This window comes from Camelus bactrianus, chromosome 8, assembly GCF_048773025.1.
Source record: "Camelus bactrianus isolate YW-2024 breed Bactrian camel chromosome 8, ASM4877302v1, whole genome shotgun sequence".
Classification (NCBI taxonomy): domain Eukaryota; kingdom Metazoa; phylum Chordata; class Mammalia; order Artiodactyla; family Camelidae; genus Camelus; species Camelus bactrianus.
The window spans coordinates 3,310,124-3,331,267 of record NC_133546.1 but is presented as its reverse complement, the minus strand read 5'-3'; the positions used below and the strand labels follow the sequence as shown (position 1 = coordinate 3,331,267).

The 21,144-nt window shown below is 40.4% G+C and overlaps 1 protein-coding gene across 13 annotated transcripts in view; it reads right to left on the bottom strand.

Annotated features, from left to right (window-relative positions):
• The window catches only part of PDE10A (phosphodiesterase 10A), a 536,527-nt gene that overhangs the window by 15,826 nt on the left and 499,557 nt on the right, over positions 1-21,144 (bottom strand). The window contains exon 19 of one of the 13 annotated variants that reach the window (XM_074368028.1): positions 14,147-20,524. The exons of the other annotated variants lie outside the window; for them this stretch is intronic. Within the exon in view, the coding sequence (XP_074224129.1) occupies positions 20,383-20,524 (142 nt within the window). The 3' untranslated portion in view covers positions 14,147-20,382. Of the gene's footprint in view, positions 1-14,146; positions 20,525-21,144 lie in introns of those variants that run through there. 13 annotated transcript variants of the gene reach the window in all.

Genomic DNA, 21,144 nt, shown 5'->3' with positions numbered 1-21,144 from the left:
TTATTCTGTTTGCAAATAATTATCTCATGAACTGAAAACAATTCAATCTCAATCTACGTTCACTAAAAAAAAATCAACATTTATTTCTCTTGGCTGAATATTCTAATAAGCTTTCTCTCAAAAAAGATTTCTTAGCTCATAAATTTCTTAACTCATAAATCTATGAAAAGAAGTTAAGAGGATGGGCACTGGAAGACAAGTGGAGCCAGTTTTCTCCCTGGACGGGATTTCACAGGTAGCGCTGCTTCCACCAGGGCTGAGAAGATCGTCGCCTACTTACCATCTAGATCTCATCGGCAAAATTACTCAGACAAAACCATTTTGCAGTACTTTACTGGTAACCAAACAAATAGAAATAAAACAAGTAAGAAAATGTGCATTAAATGCCTTTAGTAAATAAAAATTACTTGTTTTTAATCTCAGTGAGAAATCAGTTAGGTGGTCATGGTTGTCCGGAAATCCTAACCTGGACTGGAACCGGTTTCTTTCTTTCTGTGGATGGAATACGGACCTACTTCTTATGCATTCTGATAACCAGCTCTGCTAGGGGTGGAGTTCATGCTAAGTCTGCTCTTGGTGCGATCTTGTGTGTCTCGTCACCAACAACACTGCAGTCAGAGCCCAACACGGCGCCCACGCCACAGCGATTCCTGGGCGAGTCGCTTCGGGGGGCTGACTGCATTCATTTACTCCAAGAGTCCTGCACGCCTGTAGGCATCAGGCACAGTTACAGTCGTGGACAAAACACACCAACGTTCCGAAGGGGAGAAGCAGAAAATGCAGGAGACGTTTTCACTTAACGAGTCTGTGTTGAAAAATACTTTGAAAGAGGCAAAAATACGAAGACGAGTGAGAGTTCCGGTGGAGATGACAGCACGTGGAGAAGCCCTGACACGTAGGTAGTGTGGTGTGTTCGAGAAACAGCAGGAAAGCCAGTCTGGCAGGAAGGGCGCAATGAGGGGGGGGCGTGGGGTGCTGCGAAGTCTCGAGACAAGAATGGAGTCTAACTCTTGTTCCCAGTCTGACGCTGAGGCTGTAGAAGAGTGACAGGAACCTCGTTTTAAAGCGATCACTCAGGTCTGCTCAGGGGGGAGCTAACTGTAGAACTGTGGCAGGGGCTGTGGAGGGAGCGCTTAAGAGAACACGCAGTGTCCAGCTGTGCGGAGCCAGCAGCCTGAACTGCGGTGACGGCAGTGGAAACAGAGGGTAGGATTCGAGACAGTGGAGGGAGGGCCAGGATGAAACCTGTCAGCCTCCACAGGATCCACGTCTGCATCCGCAGGAGTTACAATGGCAACACATCCCCCTCTCTGTCCTCCTCTCCCCTCTGGCTGCGCCCCACCCCCACGCATCATCCCCGACCAGGCAGCAGCTGGAAAGCACACAGATGGGCAGACTCCCGCCCTGAAGGCGAGCGCCTCTCACCCGTGCAGGCATTTGCCTTCCCAGTGTTGTCTGACTTTAAAGTTCTCTCCCACATCAGAAGATCACAGAATCACAGAACTTTACAAAAGGAAGAGGAACGAAACCACCCACCCCGCAGGATCTCAGGTGAGGGTCTGGGGTCAAAATGGAAGTCCCGGGTCTCTCATTCCATCCTCTCCGCCTGCTCCCCCATCCGACACCACCCACTTTGTAAAGTCGATCAGCCAAGGACACGCTGTCCTACTGGAAGCGAAGTAGAAACATGCAGATGAAACTTACAAGTAACTTTATAAAAGGTCGCAGCGAGAAGACGGATAAAGAATGAAGTCTCGCATGGTTGCTATGACAATTGCTCACTTGTGTGAATGGCTGGAATTCGAGAAGACTGGAAGGCCGGCTTGATTTCCACAGAGAGCTGGGAAGATAGGATGCCGCACCTCGAATTCTCTGCCCTCACTCCAGCCTCCCAAATCTCAACTAACGCTGGAAGTGGGAAAAAATGAAGAGCCGCAGCCAGGTGTAAAACACAGTAACGCCACCTACTTCAGTACAAGGTTCTCGCGGCCGGGGTCCCGGCACAGGACCGATGAGCCTCCCGGGAGAACCGGAGGATGGGCGTGGGCAGGTGGCAGGGAAACTGAGGAATGACAGGCAGTGAGGGCCAGTGCCGGCGGGCAGGCCCCCAGCCTGGGCCTGGAGGGGCCAAGACAGGCAGCCAGGGCTGTACGTGTGGGGAGGGCTCCCCCCAGAAGCGCTGTTAAACCAGCGGCCCACGGGAGGAAGCCAAGGACGCAAACACCCCAACCTGTCTCCTCCCACCCTCTGACCTCATCACCGCCACCAGGGCTGAATCCAGCAAAGCCAAGCCGGAGGGAGGGCGGGGAGTGAGTGACTTGCCCTAGAGGGCAAGGTGGAAAATGTGGTTGTGGATCTGGGGGCCCACAGATCCAGAGGCCACTGTGTATAGTTTAAATCAAGTGCAGCCATCAGCGATTTCACGTTAGAACTTAGCTTCCCCACACGTCAAGTTCCTCTGCTGAAACATCAAACACACCTAGTAGAGTGAGGCCCTCATGCGTTTAATGCTGCCGAAAAGGCTGATCACTGAGGGCACGCTCACAAAATGCTGCAGGAAACAGCATTATGGTCTAAGAAAAAAATAAGGCCCACAGACACGTGCTGTTCTCCAAAGTAAGAGCAGCAGCCGTGTGAAGGGACACACTCCTTCAGTTCTGATTCTGATTCTTCAAAGAATTGTTCAAAGTTCAGCACTGCACCCTTTCTGGTGTGCACTTAAATTAAGGAAAGATTTCAGAAGAAGTGTAGCATAGGGATGTCTCTGAAGGGCACAAAGATTCCCTGAAATTAAGGGAAGAAACATTTTCATCTGTTTGTTTCCTAACGCTTTTAGGGATAAACTTCTAAAATTAGTTGATTTTTAAAATACATGTTCGAGGAAGGCAATTCCAACATGAAATAAATGGAAATAAAGATTATAAAACATACTAACAACTCATATGCTTGTCATTTTTATATTTAAAATGATACTTTAACTCGACTTCATAACTTAAAAACGCATTGGGTCTTCTGTAATGTTGGCTAAACTGGTCCTTAGGCAAGACTATTTGCTCTTCTCCATTAAGAAAGATGCTGTAATTCAAGAATCATGCTCTGACATGTGGCTGTTCTGTTTGGGTTTAGTCAAAAGGAGACGGTGACTGCTAGTTGTTTCAGTGAAACTATAAGCTGCCCTCTGCCTGCCATTGGTGTGAGTCCACAGCTGGTTTCCAACTGTGACATGCATGTTAGTTGTGGTTAACTGCGATTTAATTGTGGTTGGGGACGAGCTTTGAAGGGACTGTTCAGTAAAGAAATAAATCAGTTACAACTTCTGTTTCTCTCGTTGGTTCCCTCCTCATCTTTAGTGTCACCAGCAAGTCCCCCTTTTACAAGGTAGATTTAAACTGGTCTAAGAATTCATTTCTGGGGCCCTAAAATCACTTGTCATGCTCTGCTATTTAAGCAGCTTAAAGAATATACTCATTATCAAGTGTGAGAGATCTTTAAAAATGAAACTGTATGTATAATGTGTAATGTCTAATATAAAAGTGAATTATTCATCTGATTTTGAAAGACACGTGGCAAGGACTTTCATACATAAGTGATCTCTGGTTGTTTCATTTTCAAAATAAAAAACAATACAATTATCTAATATTTTTAAGCAGAGTTGTGGCCAAAATGTTGAGTCCATATGAGGTGAACGGTAAATGCCAAGGGCAGGTGGCAAGGACCAATGGTAAGGACACAAGATAGGAACAAGTGTCAAAGTATTAGGACTCCCAACAACGGTCAAGAGAATCCAGGTGGCCCTCAGCTCCAGCAGGAGGGGAATGAAGGGGAGAGCGAGCCACAGAAGGGCAGAGCGAGCCGCGGAAGGGGAGAACAACCTGGCGAGGTCCAGCTGACCAGGAATAAGACACGAGGAAGAGGCCTGCATGTCGAGGACGCTGGAAAGCATCACTGGGCAGCTAAAGTTAAGCCAGCAATTGCCTATCATCAGACTATTTACAATGTGATAAAAAAAAAAACCCTGTATTTTAAGACACTGGTCATTTGGATTTATCTTTCATAAATTAAATGCTTTCCTAACTGATTAAACACTAAAAGCACATGAGGCCATCTGCCTTTATTCAGAATACATTCTCTGCTCTGACAAACCTGCTTACCTGTTACGCTCTTAAGAATGCTTGTGAAGAGAAGAGACTCCTGTGCTCTAGCAGCCAGGTGTCCGACAGGACGCAGCCCATCTCTAGGAAGGACTGGACGCCAAGAACAGAGTTTCGGCTTCATCAGCACATGTCAAGTCTTGGCAAATTACCGGGACACAGAATGCCAAGAATCAAGGATATAATAAAGATATAAGATCACGTTATAAAACCTACACTCTTTAGTATTTGCCATTTTGGATTGTTTGTTTACATGACAAATACTGAACACCTGCTATGTGCAAGGCAGTGTCACAATTATCCGTAACTCTGGGCCCCACAAGTGGACAAAAGCCTAGAATGTAATTACTTCCACCACGTGACGTTCTGCCCTGATCACACACGAGGATATTATACCGTATCATTGGGCCAACAGAGCTTTGAGAGCGAAAGTGAGCACTGATTTAATTACATCAGACAACAGGGGCTGAGGATGATCCAGACCAGCTAGGGAGGCTGGTCACCCTGATTTTAATACAAAATATCACAAATTAAATAAAGAGAATATCAGTAGTTTGAGAACTGTTATGAAAAATATTTGTATTAAATGTTAATTTTTTAACCAAACAATTGATAGTGAAGAAAAACTATCCATCTAAATATTTTAGGCTTAAAATAAATATTCATATATAATTGAATAAAATGCCTTTGTAAGTACTGCTTTAATCTCTCTACTTATGGTTAGAAGTATAATGATTCTCAATTTAAATAAAGGTTGCACTTCTCTAGATACTAGGTGACGTCATTCTTGGCCAGTCTGCCACTGGTTTCCTCAGACAAATGGTATCATCTTCCATGTTTTGGTATGAACTCCACGTGTAAAGGGAGAGGCCATGCCTGTCATTTACCAGCTATCCAATGGCGCACCTACAATGAGTATCTCCAAAATTATCTTCTAAGAAATAGCGTCATATATTTAACCACAAAAATTCAAGCAATATCAGATAAATTAATTTATTAAAAGCATAAAACAACCTAAATTAAATTGGATATTTACATAAGAGATGAAAAAATTAGTGGGCTGAAGTAAACGCCCGTATCGGAAACAGCAGCTGGAACAGAGCCCCAAAGGAGAAGAAAAATTCACAGTCAAAAGAAAGACACCACACTGATGAGCAAAGATGAACAGCAAAATAACAGGAACAGAGTGGAAGACAAAACCGGGCGCAAAGAGCAAGTGCAAAGAATAGAGAGCAGTGGCAAGCACCACAGATACTGATGCACCACAGGCGCTTTAAAGGTCCGTGGTCTACATACACCAGGCAAAAGACAGATCATCGGAGCGGGTCCAAAAACAAGGCTTAAATGTATGTTGTCTACAGGAAACACACCTTAAATACAAAGACACAGAGAGATTAGGAGTAAATGGGTGGAGAATGACATACTATGCTAACACTATTCACAAGAAGATGGGAGTGGCTACATTAATTTCAGGCAGAAAAGACTTCAGAGCAAAGAAAGATATGAGCAATGAGGAGAAGCACTTCATAATAATAAAGGGGCCGGTTCTCCAGGAAGAGGAACAACCCTTCAGCCCGTCCGCCCCCAGCAACAGAGCACAGACACGTGAGGCCAAACTGACGGAACTGCAAGGACAGCGAACCCAGCACCACAGCTGGAAGCTCCCAGCCCCCGTCAGAAACGGACAGATCCAGCAGGCAGAGATCAGCGAGGACGGATCTGGACTCCACAGCCTCATCAAACAACCGGCTACAGTTGACACCTGCACGTGACTTCACCAGCAGCAGCAGGAAGCACAGTCTCTTCAGACTCAAACGGAGCATTTACCAAGACAGACCAAGTAACAGACCATAAAATACACCTTTTAGCAAATATAAAAGAAGAAAAATCATAGTGATGTGCTCTTAGATAACAATGCAATTAACTAGATATCAAAAACAAAAAAGCAGCTGGAAAATCTTCAGCTACTTGGAGATTAAAAAATACTTGCAGGTGTGCGGAGCCGGCGGCGGCAGCGGGTGGCAGCACCTGGAACCTGGAGGTCAGCCCAGCCCCGCCTCAGAATGCACTGATTCCCCTCCTTCACTCTCCTCCCTTCTTTGCTCCCCTGCAGGAGGAAGGCACCCCCGAGTCTCCCTTTCTGCGAGAGGGGCCCGGCTGGGCTGGGCTGGGCTGGGCTGGGCCGGGCCGGGCTGGAGCAGCGGTGGCCCAGGGAGCTAAACAAACAAACAAACACAACTTCTAAATAACACACAAGTCACAGAAGAAACCAAGAGAAAATTAAAAATATTTATAACTAAAGGAAAATGAGAACACAGCCAAAAATTTGTGGGATGCAGTGAAAGCACTGTTTAGAAGGAAACTTACAGCTTTAAACACATATAAGAGAAAAGAAGGAAGATATGAAATTAAGATCTAAGTTTCCACTTCAGGAAATCAGAAAAAAAGAAGAGTAAATTAAATCCAAAGTAAGCAGAAGAAAAGAAATAAGAATTAGAGCAGAAATCAATGAAATTGAAACCAGTAAATCAATAAACTCAACTAAGTCAAAAGCTGGTTCTTTTAAAGGATCAAGCAGCGCAATACACCTGTAGCTCGTCTAAGAAAAAAGGAGAACACAAATCACTACTATAAGGAATGAAGAAGGGGACACCACTGCAGAGCACATGGACATTAAAAGGATAATCAAGGAATCTTAAAAACAACCCCATGCCCACAAATTTGATAATTTAGATGAAATGAACCAATTTCTTAAGGGTACCATCTTCCAAAACTTGCACAAGAAGAAATAGACAATCTAAACCAGCTTTTATCTATTTGAGAAATTAAATCAATAACTAATAACCTTCCAAACAGAAAGCACCAGGCTCAGATGGATTCAGACAGTAAATCCTACCAAATATTTAAGGAAGAAGTTATACCTCTTCCCTACAGTCTCTTCCAAAGGAGAATCAGGGGAGACACTCTTACCTCATTCTGTGAAGCTAGTTAGTGTTACCCTAGTAGCAAAACCAGACAGTGATATTACAAAAGAAGAAAACTACAGACTAGTATCTTTCATGAGTGTCCTCAACAAAACATTAGCAAATCACATCCAACACTGAATAAAAAGATACACACCATGACCAAGTGTGATTTATCCCAGGTATGCAAGGCTAGTTCAACCATCAATGATCAATTAATGTGATCATTCATATCAACAGGCTAAAAAGAAAATCACTTTATCCTATCAATATATACAGTAAAAGCATTTGTCAAAATGCAACACTCATTCATGATAAAAGTGAACTAGGCATAGGAAGAATTCCCTCAACTCGACAGATATTTACACAAAACCTATAGCTAACATCATACTTAATGGTGAGAAACCAGAAGCTTTCCCACTAAGCTCAGGAGTGGGAAGGGCAAGGGTGTCCCCTCTCACCACTCCTTTTCAACATCATACTGGAAGTCCTTATTAATGCAGTAAAAGAAGTAAAGGAAATAAAAGGTACACTTATTGGGAAAAAAAGACATTAAACAGTCTTTGTTCACAGATGACATGATTGTCTATGTAGAAAATTTAAAAGAACTGACAAAATCATTCCTCTCCTGGAACTAATAAGTGATTATAGCAAGGTTGCAGGACTCAAGGTTAACATATGCAAGTCAATCATTTTTAATATACCAACAATGACCAAGTGGAATTTGAAATTAAAAACACATCACCATTTACATTAGTACTTCCAAAAATGAAATACTTATTTATATATAGAGAAAAGACACATAGAATAATCAACACAATATTGAAGGAGAACAAAATGAGAGAACTGACACCCTCTGACTTCGAGACGTACCATAGAGCGATGGTAATCAGCACAGGATGGTGCTGGTGCAAGAACAGAGACGTAGATAAACGGAAAAGAAAGAGAGGCCCAGACAGACCCACATAAATGTAGTCAGATGATCTCCGACAAAGAGCAAAAGCAACACGAACGGAGCAAAGCGCCCTTCAACAGAAAGCGCTGGAACAAGAAAACATGAATCTAGACACAGACCTTAAACCCTTCACCAAAAAGTAACTCAAAATGGATCACAGACCTCAGTGTAAACCACAGACCTACAAAACTTCTAGCCAGCGTCACCAAAGAATCATCTCGTACTACTCTGAAGCTCTCCTCCGCTGGTGGCACTTCACTTTATAAACACTTGGTACTCAATAAATGCTAGCAGGCAGAGGAAAAGCCTGGAGTCAACCCCCTGGCCTGAAAGGTCTGAACGCTCAGCTGCAGAGCATCGGCTGACGGTGAGGCGTTCTCTCAGCATCCGATTCTTGGTGTGTTGCCTAAGCCCCTGGTTAAGCCTCAACCCTGGACTCGGCGTCCGTCGGTCTCCGGTCCTCCAGGATAGAATGTGCTTTTCTCCTTGTCCCTCTCACCCCACTCCCCCTTCTCTGAGATCTCCTCACTGCTGTGTGTCCAAGTCATTTCTGTCAGCAGTTTTCTCGGGCCCAGAATGGAATGGAAAACGATTCAGTTCCAGGCATGGCTGCAAATTCCTCACCTCCCCCACAGCCTGGAGCCTCTCCTTACCAGGTCAACAGTGAGTCGCATCCTCAGAATCTCTGACGTCTGTGCAGCTGAGGGCCCCTGCTCCCCTCTGGCTGGCACAGGCCAGCTCTGATGGCATCCCCGCCTAAGAGGCAGAGGGCCACGTGACGTCAAGGCTCCGAGGAACAGGAATGGTACAGAAGTGTGAGGGCGTCTTCTGGTCAAACTCCCTCCCTGGACACAGGCCCACGTGCTCCCATGTGCCCAGCCTGAGTCAGGACACTGGACTCGCCCTGCCCAGCTGGCCTAGGTGCTATTGCAGAGAAGCTGCGACTGCAAACAGGGTCAAATCATGCAGTTCTGGATTCTGTGTAATGCTGCAGTGGAAACGGCCCAACAGCTCTTCAGCGTGGTCACGACGACCCTCTTAACTTCCCTTCTCCACGAAACCTTGCACCGGTCATGGCTGGAGAATCTCATTTCACCCCATCACTTCGCCCCTTTGCTCCAAGAAGCAGAAACGTGGGACTCCTGGAGTTTCTCTTCCGGGCAGTGAACCCAGGCTTCCCTGCCGGGGCTGTTAGACCTGACCCGAGGTGGGACCATCAGGAGACCATAACCCGGCAGGGGTGAGGGAGGAGTCTCCTCACGCACTCGCTCCGCACCCAGGAGGGAAGACAGCGCCTGGTGCAGGCTTACCAGGGCAGCGGGGCGATGGGAGAGGACGATGAAGCCACGCAGGTACAGAGCGAACGCTGCCCCACATCCAGGAAGCCCCAGTGACGTCTCCAGGCCTGGCCAGGATCTTCGCTTCCCGAACTCCAGCCTGCCCGCTCCCCTGGTCAGTCGGGTCCTTTGATTGCAGAAGACAGACCCCCTTAGGCCGCTGCATCAGGTTGCTAGGGTTGCTGCAGCGAAGCACAGCGCGCTAGGCGGCTGACACAATAGAAACTCACTGGCCTGGGTTTTGGAGGCCAGGGGTCCAAAATCAGGTATTGGCTGGGTTGGTTCCTTCTGAGGGCCACGAGGGAAGGACACGTTCCAGGCGTCTCTCGTTGGCTTGCAGATGCCAGCTTCTCCCCATATCTTCACAGACATGTCTTCCGTCATGCCTCTGTTCAAATTTCTTCCAAGGACATCAGTCACACTGGATTAGGGCTCGGCCATCATTTACTCATTTTACCTTAATTACCTCTCTAAAGGCCCTGTCTCCAAATACTGGGAATCAGGGCTTTAAAATGAATTTGTAGGGGGGCACAATTCACCCCTTAAGAGTTTTCTAGAATAAAGTCTATTTCAATGTGCTGTAAAGTTACTTAGTTGGCACGTCCACCCCCCTATTAGACTGGAAGCACAGCAGGGCCAGTGGCTGTCCTGTTCTTCGCTATGTTCCCAGCACTCGGCCCAGGCTCGGCCCTTAAAGGTACTCAACCCACAGCTGCGGAATCACACGTCTCTCTCGGTGTCTGCACTCCCTGCTCGCCCTCCTTGCCAGCCAGTTCCTCTGGTCCCATAGGCTCACGTTTCAGACAGTCACCTTCAACATACTACTATATTTCACTTCACATCATTTGTACTTACTTCATCTCCTTTAAAGTGTATCACATTTTTTCTTAAATAAATTTAAAAGGAAATTTTTTCATGTAATTTTTACTTTGGTTATTTGTTTTATTATTAAGTTGTAAGAGTTACATAAGATCATTATTGAACATAAGTATTGAGAATATTTTCTCACATTCAGTGGCTTGTCTTTTCATTTCCTTAAAGGCTGTTTTGAAGATCATAAGTTTTTAATGTGATGAAGTCCAATTTATCACCTATTTGTTTCTTTGAAGGTGAGTGCTTTTTTTGGTTTTGTTTTTTCCAGGTTTGAGGTTTGATTGACCAAAGCAAGTTGTATATATTTAGGTTGTCCGTGTGGCTATCTGATATATGTGCACATCGTGAAATGATTATAGCAGTTAATTAACATATCCATAGAGTTACATTTCGTGTGTGTGTGTGTGTGTGTGTGTGTGGTAAGAATAATTAAGACCTCTCTTAGCAGATTTCAGGTGTACAGAACAGTGTTACGAACTGTAATCATCATTCTGTACATTAGATGCCCAGAACTTACTCATCTTACAACTGAAAGTTTGTACCCTGTGATGAATGTCTTGGCAGGTTAGTGCTTTTTGCGTGCTAAGGAATCTTTGCCTACTCAAGAGCATAAAGAGTTTCTCCTATGTTTTGTTCTAAAAATTTTATAACTTTAGCTTTTGCATTGAAGTCTATCATCCAACTGAAACCTCAGTAATTAAAAGGCTATTTGTTGAAAGACCATCCTGAATTATCTTGGCGCTTCGGCTGAAAATCAACAGGCTGCGTGGTGTGTGTCTTTTGTTCCACCAATCTGACTAGCCTGACACCAACACACAGACTTGATTACCATTATTTTATGGTGAGTCTTGAAATCAGACAGTGTAAGTCCTCCAATTTCACTTTTGCTTTGTCAAAATTGTTTTGACTATTCTGGATCTTCTGTATTTCTACATGAATTTCAGGTCAGTTTGTCAGTGTCTCCAAAAACTGTGCTAGGATCTCCATGAAGACTGCAATTTTGGAAGAACGCAGAGAATTGACAGCAATATTAAGTGTTACAATTTATAGTCATGATGTATTTCTCCATTCAATAGTCCTTATTTTTATCAGGAAATGTTTTGTATTTTTAATATAGAAACTTTATATCATCTGTTAAATTTATTCCCAAGCATGTCATTTTTAAAATGACAATGCAGATCAAATTGTTTTGTTCATTTCAATTTCCAAATAATAGCTGTAATATATGAAATAATTTTCTAAAAAATGTTGACTCTCTATCCCGTGAACTTGCTAAGTTCACTTATTAATTCTAGTAGATGTTTTTGGAGATTCCTTAGGAAATTTTTAGTAGATGGCATGTGACTTTAAGACAGGTGTACTTTTTCCTTTCTAATTTTTATTCATTTATTTGTTTGTCTTCAGTATAATGCACTGGCTAGGACCTCCAGCCCAAAGTAGACTACAGGTGGTCACTGCAGGCATCCTGGATTTGTTTCCAGTCTTAGAGGCAAAGTCTTTAATATATCATCTATCTTCGTGGTGGCCACAGTATTTTCAAAGATGCTCTTCATGAAATTAAAGAAGTTCCCTTATATTCTTAGTTTACTGAGATATTTTCCCCTGTGAATGGAGGTTTTTTTCAGATCCTTCTTCTGCATCTACTGAAATGATTATGTTTCTTCTCTGTCCCATCACTAGGAATTAATGAGCAAATGTTAAACTTGTTTTCTATTCCTGAGACAAAGTCCACGTGTTATACTGTCTTTTGTACATGTGACTGAATTTGTTAAACTTTGTTAAGAATTTTGGATCTATGCCCATGAGGAATACAGATCTTTAACTTACTATTTTTGCAACGTCTGTTGGATTTTGGTATCAGGATTATGCAGGCTTCATAAACAAAGTGGTAAGTGGTTCCCAGTCTCATTTTCAGAAGCATTTTGTATAAGATTGATATTCTTTCTTCCATAAATGTTTGACAGAACTCACAAGTGAAACCACGAGGTCTTGGAGGGGTTTTTTTGTTTGTTTAAGAAAAACGTTTCCTTAATGGGATATTCAGATTTTCTGTCTCATTTTGGCTCTTGTATATAGTAAGTTGTAATTTTCAAGGAATTAGTCCATTTTATGTTTCAAATTAGCATAAAACTATTGATAATAGTCTTTTATTGCCTCTTCAATGCCCACAATCCATAATGACATCCTCTCTTTGACTGTTAACATTGGTGACGCGTGAGGCTCCTCCTTTCTTACTCAGTCTTGCTGGGGTTTTTACATTTTAATTGTCTTTTCAAAGCTCCAGTTATTGGCATCATTAGTTTTCTTTCTTGTTCGCTGCTCTCTGTTTTATTGTCTTGCTCTACTCTCAATTACTTAAGTTAGGATTTAATTTACTCTTCTTTTTCTAGATGCTGAAGGTGTTATCTTAAAACACTGACTAATATAGGCATTTAAAGTTACACGTTTCCCTTTCAGCATTGTTTAACTGAGTCCTACAAATTTTGACAGTTCGTTTTCATTATCATTCAGTTTGAAATACTCTCTTATTTTTCTTGTAACTTCTTCCTTGTTACATGAGTTATTTAGAAGTGGGCTCTTTGATGTTCATATCTTGTCTACATAGTTTATTGTTATTTTTATTTCCATCACAGTCAAAAACACTGTATGATTTCAATCTTTTGAAATTTACTGAGACTTACTTTAGTCAGTCTGTAGTCTGCCTTGTGAACGCCCCACGTGCAGCTGCAAAGAGACGGAGTGCTTTGGCATTGTTCAGTATACACAAAATAAGCTGTGTTGATGGTGTTGTTCACAGTTTCCTCAGCCTTAGATCTTTTATGTACTTGTTCTATAAGTTATTTAAAGAAGAATGTAAAACTCTTTAACTATGGTGTTGATTTGTTTATTTTCCTTTTCTGTACTGTGAGCTTTATTCCTTATGTGTTTTGAAGCTCTGTTACTAGGTGTGTGCACATTGTGGATTGTTGTCTTCCTGTGTATTGACCCCGTGGTCATAGTAAATTACCCCTTTTTATGTCTCACAATATTCTGCTTTTAAAACTACTTTGTTTGATATTTATACAGCCACACAGTTTTTAATGCTATTGGCATGGTATATCTCTTTCCAGCATTTTGCTTTCAACCTATTTGAGTCTTTCTAATTAAAGTGTCTATTTCTTACCCAACATATAATTAAGTATTGCTATTTTATCAAGTCTGATAATTTTTGGCTTCAGTTGAGGCCACTGGCATTAGTTTACAATTAATCCACTGACATTTAATTGTTAGTTATATTGGGTTCAAGTCTACCATCTTCAAATTTTTTTCCATCTGCTGCCTCTGTTCTTGTTCCTCTTGCCCTGCCCTCCTCTTTCTGTAAAAAAAGCTACAGTTTAATATTTTATGGTTTCTCTACAGATTAAAATATCCATACTTATAACATATACATAAAATTAATATTGGCCCAACTAACACTTCACTCTTCACCCTTCACAAACAAGAATCTTACAACAATGCAATTCTGTATACCTCTCATCATTTGTTATTGCTTTCATATATTTAATCTCTACATATTATATTAACCTCACTTTACAGTAATACTATTTTTGCTTTAATCACTCATCTACCTTAGAAAAATCAGACAATACATACGACAACTTACATGCCATTCTCCTAACAATGACCCAGAGCAGCGCCCTCAGGAACACGCAAACACTCCAAGTACCTGGGAAACTAACTCCTACATCAGTGAGCGAACAGAGCAGAAATGGCAAACAATCTAAAAACTCAAAAAAAAAAAAAAAAAAAAAAGATTGCTTCATCAAAAACCTGCAGGGTACAAGCTCAATTAGTAGTCAAATAGTAATACACATATCTTATTTATTGTCCAATTGGAGAAATAAGAGAAGGAACAACAAAAGTACAAAGAAGGCATAAAGAAAAAGTTAAAATTAATGAAAGGGCAAACATAAGAAAGAAGTAATACATTTTTAAAAATCAAGTTTGTAAAAAAAAGAACAATTAAAATGAAAGGGTAAATCTGATTAAGAAACAAAGAGAGAAATAAAAATACAAACTATTGAAAATTGACAATTACAAAATAGTAAGATCAAATAAACTTTAAGTGAGAATAATTTGTGTAAATATTTTATACGAATTTGAAAATCTAAAGGAAAAACAATTTTCTAGCAAAATAATTGAACAATAGATGAAATAAAATGGAAAAACGAAGCAAAACAAAAACCTCAAACTATAAAGAAATTAGAAAGTTTGTTAAGATCTTCCATTAAAAATATGTGCCAGACTAAAATGGTTTTACAAATTATTATTTAAACTTCCCCAAATGGATACCTTTACTTATTTAAGCTCTTCTAGATTAGAGAAAAGCTTAATTTCATAAACTATCATAATCTTAATAGCAAATTATGATAGCATACAAAAAAGTCAACTATATGTCAATTAATGGATTAGATGCAAACTTGCTAAAAATGAGAAAAATTAATCTTCTCAGCATCTCAAACAAGTAATTCCACAGGAAACTAGAATAGAATACAAAGAACTCAGAGGTAGCACAAAATTAGGAAATTTAAAAATCTATTACTAAAATAAGAAATTAACAACACTAAGAAATTAGGAAAATCATATTATCACTGGAACATGAATAAGGATTTGATAAAATTCCTAATAAAAATATGAACAAGAAGAAAAAAACCCATACATGATGAAAATGATTTATCAAAAATATCAAACATCACATAAAAAATTAAAAATCTAAAATTCCTACAATTAAAATCGAGCACCTATTAGACATACTTGCTTTTTCCAGCATAATCCAACATTGTTTTGTAGGTGCTCGTTACAGTCAAATGAGAAAGCAAAACAGGTATTAATATCAGAAAAGTGGAACAAATGACATTATTTGTAGATGACAGGACTGTATGCCTAGAAAATACAAGAGATTAACCTTATCGACTGATAAGGAGAACATAATGAAATGGATAGATAGGAAACACATCTTTAGAATTCTGGCAATGAGAAAATACATAAATCATGAACAAAGTTTAAGAACAACTCTGAAGGCAATCTGAGTATCTAAAAATAGGCAGACATTGGAAGGGTTGGTTCAACCTTGGGTGTAGTCCACATTTATTAGCTTTTCTACCAAGAGTATGGCTCAGTCAGGGTATGAGATATTTAGAGCCAGGACAGGTCAGCATTTGGCGCTGCCAGAGCACATGGAAGTGGAGAAGAAAAATTATGAAAAGGGAAGGGCCACGAAGGAGGTAGTCCCAAAATCTGTATTCATATTCCTTTCAAATCCTTGGCTGAATCCAAGGACCAAGGCCAAAACAGAAACAGAATCACACACACAAAAATGCTTAAAGGCACATATCCATAAATTTAGGTTAATTCATGAGAAACTTAACTGGCCACTAAAATAAAAGTAAATTACGTTCAGAGAATGATGACAGAATCCAGAAAGATAACAGAGCATATTATCCACAAGGTAGTATATAAATTAAAAAATTACTAGACTCCTAAAGATATAGAAAAATGTATTCCATGACCCAGAGAAAATAGTCAACAAAAAAGACCTAAAGAGTACTCGGTGGAAATGCAGACAGGATTTTTAAGTAACTGATACATACATTAAAGAATCTCCAGGAAAATGCATACTTGGCTGCAATGAGTGAAGAGATAGGAATTTTAGGAGACACAGAAGCTATGAAAATGAATTCAAAATAAATTTCAGAACTGACAAACACAATATATAAAATAAAATAAATCACTGGATGGAATTAGCAACAGATTAGAGAGAACATTAGAAAGGGTTAGTGAAATTAGAAGGATTACACCAAATTACCGCAACTGAGACACAGGGAGGAAAGAAGACTGAAAAAACAATACAGAGCTCTAATAACCTGTGAGACAATATTAAGTGACCCATCACATGTGCAATTAGGGTTGCAGAAGAAAAATGACAGGTTGGCAGAAAAAAATGTTTGAAGAAAAATAATGGTCAAAATTTCACTACATTTCTTTGTAACCAGCAGCCCAGAGAACCGGGAACCTCAGAGGGGCTGAAGCAGGACAAGTATGAAGAAGACACTCAGGTACATTACAAACAAAGTGCTGGAAAAAAACCCAAACACAGAGAAAATCTTTAAAGCAGCCAGAAAAAAGACATGCTACATACAGGAGACTAACAGTAAAAATCAAAAATCATCAGAAAAACAAACCAAATGGAACAAAGCAAACAAACAAAAAAAGATGGAGGCCAGAAGACGAACAACATTTTAGAAATTCTGAAAGCCTGACAACTTAGAATCCTAAGTCCAGCAAGAATACCTTTGACACGTAAAGCCAAATAAAGGCATTTTCAGATAAACTGAGGCCGAGGGACTGTGCGGCCAGCATGCTAGAAATGGTACAGCCGGCTGTGGACCGAGGTAAAATGATGCCAGGAGCAGTGTGGCTCCACCCAAATGGATGCAAACCACTGGAAATGATACAGATGTGAGAAACCAAGACAGGTTATCTTTTTCTTTTCAAAAATTCTTTAATAATCAATTAACTATTTAATGTAAAATACTAGCAACCTGTGTGGTATACACAACACACGCAGTAGCATAATATTCAACAACAACAGAAGAAAAGATAAAAAGGTGTATGAAGGAATTCTGTCTTCTTAAGGATTTTACATCCTACAGAAATGGAATAATATTAAACCAGGTGGACCGATGAAGACGCAGATTCATGTAAACTCAAGATCAACCACTTGAAAATGTAGAGGTAGCACGATGAACGCCAGTAGAAAATACAGAACAGAGCAGTAGAGGAAATAATTAAGTCAAGTGAAGACAGGAAAGGAGGGACAACGAACAAGGGTTAAAGAGAAAACAAACAAGGTAATGAGACAAACACAAGTATAATTACACTGAATGCAAATGAAGGACAGTCCTGAAGGAAGCAGTGATTGAGCCTCACCTACTGCTGACTACAAGCCACACTTTACATATACAGATGCAGATGGGGAGGCTGCAAAGGACTGAAAAGAACAGACATGCCAGCAGGAAGCCTAAGAAAGCTGGTGTGGCTGTTAGACACAGAGCACTTTAAGGCAAGCAGTATTACCAGAAAAAGAGAGAATTAGCTTCGTAGTGACAAGAGGATAAGTCACAAAGATACGACAAATACAAATGCATAAGCACCTAGTAACAAAGTTTCTAAACACATGAAGCAAAACAGAGAAGTAATAAAAATTCATTACTTTGTTTATATTGGAAACTGTATTTCTAGTTAAAAATGGGAAAAAATACATTCGTAAGTGATAAAATCTATACAACAATCAGTATAGTTTTACCAAAAGAGTAACAGAACCTGTGTAAACAAATTATATAAAACGTTATTCAAGGCTAAAAAGTAATGCCAATGTTTTTGGGTAAGAAGAAAATATACTTTGATTTACAAGCGAAGAAATAAATGCAATATAACTGCATCCAAAATCCCAGTGTGGATGTTTTGAATATGAAAACAAGCCTGATAGAACATTCTTTTTCTTTTTAAGTATTCACGATGAAGGAGACAAAGGGTCATGATGTCATAATTTATAAGGAAGCTACACAGTGGGGAAATAAAAGGTAAATAAAATGTATTGAAATGTTAAACATTCTTAAATATGGGTATGAGCAGATGTTTCAGTATAATTTCTACTTTGCCTAAGTTTGAAAATTTTCTTATAAAAATATAAAAAATATATTTACTAAGTAACAATTTCCATGAAATTTTTAGAAAGTAAGTGACAGATGAAGGCTATCTAACCAGGTATGTATGATAAATTTCAATATACTTACAGTAATCAAAACAGTATGATCACAGTTGAGGGCCAGATAATTAGCATTTAAATTGCTTAAGGAGTCCAAAGAATTATTTGGGTTTATATGAACACTTCAATTCAGTGGAATAAATGGATTATTAGTTAAATGTTATTGATTCAACTCATAAGGAAGAAATAAAAGTTATGTTCATAAAAATATAACTCCAGAAGCATTAAGTTCTAACTATGAAAATTAAAACTATAGAAATACACACAAAAAATTTTAAGTACTATTTATATTACTTTGAGGATAGGGGAAGCCTTCATAAGCAAGACATGAAACCAGATTTGATAAAAAAAACAAGTAACAGATTTGACCTCACGAAATTAAATTTCTTTGTAGTTAAAATAAAATTTTTGGAAAGCACATAAAGAAAATGCTTGTAACATATAACACATAAAAATTTAATATCCTTAACAAAAATACAGAATGCAAACTGTTTTATTAAAAAAGTAAACAATTCAACAAAAAATACACAAAAGTTATGAATAGACGAATAAACAGAAGTAGGAGCAACAGTTAACAAGCATGGAAAGATCCTTAATGCAGTGGCTTATCATAGAACGGCATATTGAAAGAGAAACAGTTTCACTCCTGTGTTAGGAAAAGTGTGACTTTCTGTAGTTGTTTTAGAAAATTTAACATGTGTCTAAGTTTCTAGCACCATGCGTGATATGATATATATTTTTTAAAGGACTAGTAGGTAAGACTTTATGAGAGTTTACTGCAGAATTATTTACAGTGCAAAATTCTAGAAACATCTGATCAAAAAGGGAAAGGTTTAATTAGCCTTTCGCTAGTATCCACGCTACACGATGAGACAGAACTTAACAGAGCCAAGCGTCTGGTGCACAGTCTGCCCTCCTTGTCTGCGGTGCTGCGTCCGCAGACCCACCCAACCTCGGAAGGTGCCCTAGTTTACGATCGCTAGTGCTTGAACCCGCAGGCGCGGAACCCCCGGCACAAGGGCTGGCCGAGCGATCTAGGGACTTCCACCTCTGATTTTGTTACGGCGGTGGTGTCCTGGGAACCATCCCCTGCAGAGACTGAGGAAGGCCTCTAGTCACACTTTTGTTTTAAAAAAGGAAAGAGAAAAACATATATTTGTGCATATATACTGTGTACAGACACACAGCTTTGAAAACACAGGAGAATGCATCGATGGTATGGCTCCTGACAGGCTGGGGTTCTGGGGTGTGGGGCCTGCTGGCAGTGTGTAAGTTTCTCACGGGCAGTGTGTGGACAGGAGAGTGGCCGCACCAACTGTCCTAGGCCATTTCGTAAAAGAGACGTCAACACTGCTGGACCCTTGTGTCTGCAGGGGCTGCTGGAATGCATCCTGCCCCCACCCTCATACTAATGGAAGACTGTATCACTATTTTTCTTGTTTATGCCTCTGCACTCTCAGAATTGTTAAAACAAATATGCATTACCTTTAAAATTATTAACTGTCAGATGATTTAGTCATACAGGCTGTACAGTGTGCATCACTAACAGGTCTATGTGCATTAAGCACCAAGTATATTATTTGCAATTAGATTAAACATTTTTCTGTTTTATAATAATTTTATTATTGTAATCATTTTGCTAAAAACATATGCATGAAACTCAATACTACTTACACAACTCATTTATAACCTAAAAAATAAAAAATGTATGCACATGGGTTCCAGCAAGCCACAGAACACTTTCATCCAGGGCATATTTCTCAAGTCTCATAATTGCCCTAAGAAAGAGAACTGGGCACAAACACCTGTCTCTACAGGTCTTAGTAAAAAACCTACACACAAAATGTGCCAGAGGCACAGCCCCACGAGGGCAGTAAGTCCCAGGCCCCCCCGGCAGGCTGGCGGAGCGGGCGTGCTGGGAAGGACATCTGCGGGCACTCACCCTTGCCCCATTCTGGGAGGGCCTGGGGATGTGTCCAGACTGCCCGACATGGAAGTGAGATTTGTTTGTTTTCCTCAAAGAGGGTTCTCCAAATTGTAGATGTTTCAAGCTCTGCCAAGTCTGGATCTGTCCCTGTTTGTAGGTGAACTGGGTCACCCACAATTGCTGTTTAATCACAGACACGGACACCCTTATATTCTGTGGAGATCATATTCCTGAAGATATAAACTTTGTGACACGTCTATGATCATTTGCAAACCTGATGTTTTGCATTTGAGTACCTGAGTGAATTGCCTTTAAGAACCTGAAAGCAGATTCCTCTGGAAAGAAATGTTACAATCCTACCTTAATGGATCACAGAGGAGGTACCCAAAGCACCTGAAGAAAGCGCACAAATTCAAGTTGGGCAGGACTAGAACAGAGCCAATGAGCAAGTGCTAAAGTGGCGTCGCTTAAGGTGGACTTGATCAGACGTGGAGACAGCAAAAGGGAAGTCCTGGAAAGAAAAGCTGGTGGTACCACCTACACACTGGTGAGGGGGACTGAGGTCTCATGGACAGATGGGTGGACAGGTTCACAACAAACACACCTGACACATTTCTGAATCCACCAGGCAAGTCACGCCTTCTCAGAACAAAAGGAATCAAACTAACTTAGCCTGATGCCACTAGAACATTTAAGTAATCTAATTCTCTTTGTTCTGACTCCACGTTCAAACAAACCATGGATTGCCACCTGGCTTCCTAAATGATTATGACCACACTGAATGCCAATATTCTGATGCTTGTGACTAAAATATATGTGTGTAGATAAATAAATGGAATTCCAGATTTAGGTATTAGTCACATTGGCTCAGTTAATAAGATGTGGATTCTGATGAATCCATTTTCATTTGCTTTTGAGTCTGTGAGGCCAATAACCAAACTCTGGACTGTGATAAATTCAAGGAGAGAACTCTGAGAAGATGATTTCCCTTTGAAAATACCCACCCCTATGTGACCAATTTAAATTCCAATTTATGTTTGAATTATCCTCACAGCACATAGTCAGCAATCATGTCAAATAATGAAATCTCTAAAGTAAACAGTAAGTGCACATCAAACAAAAACACATACT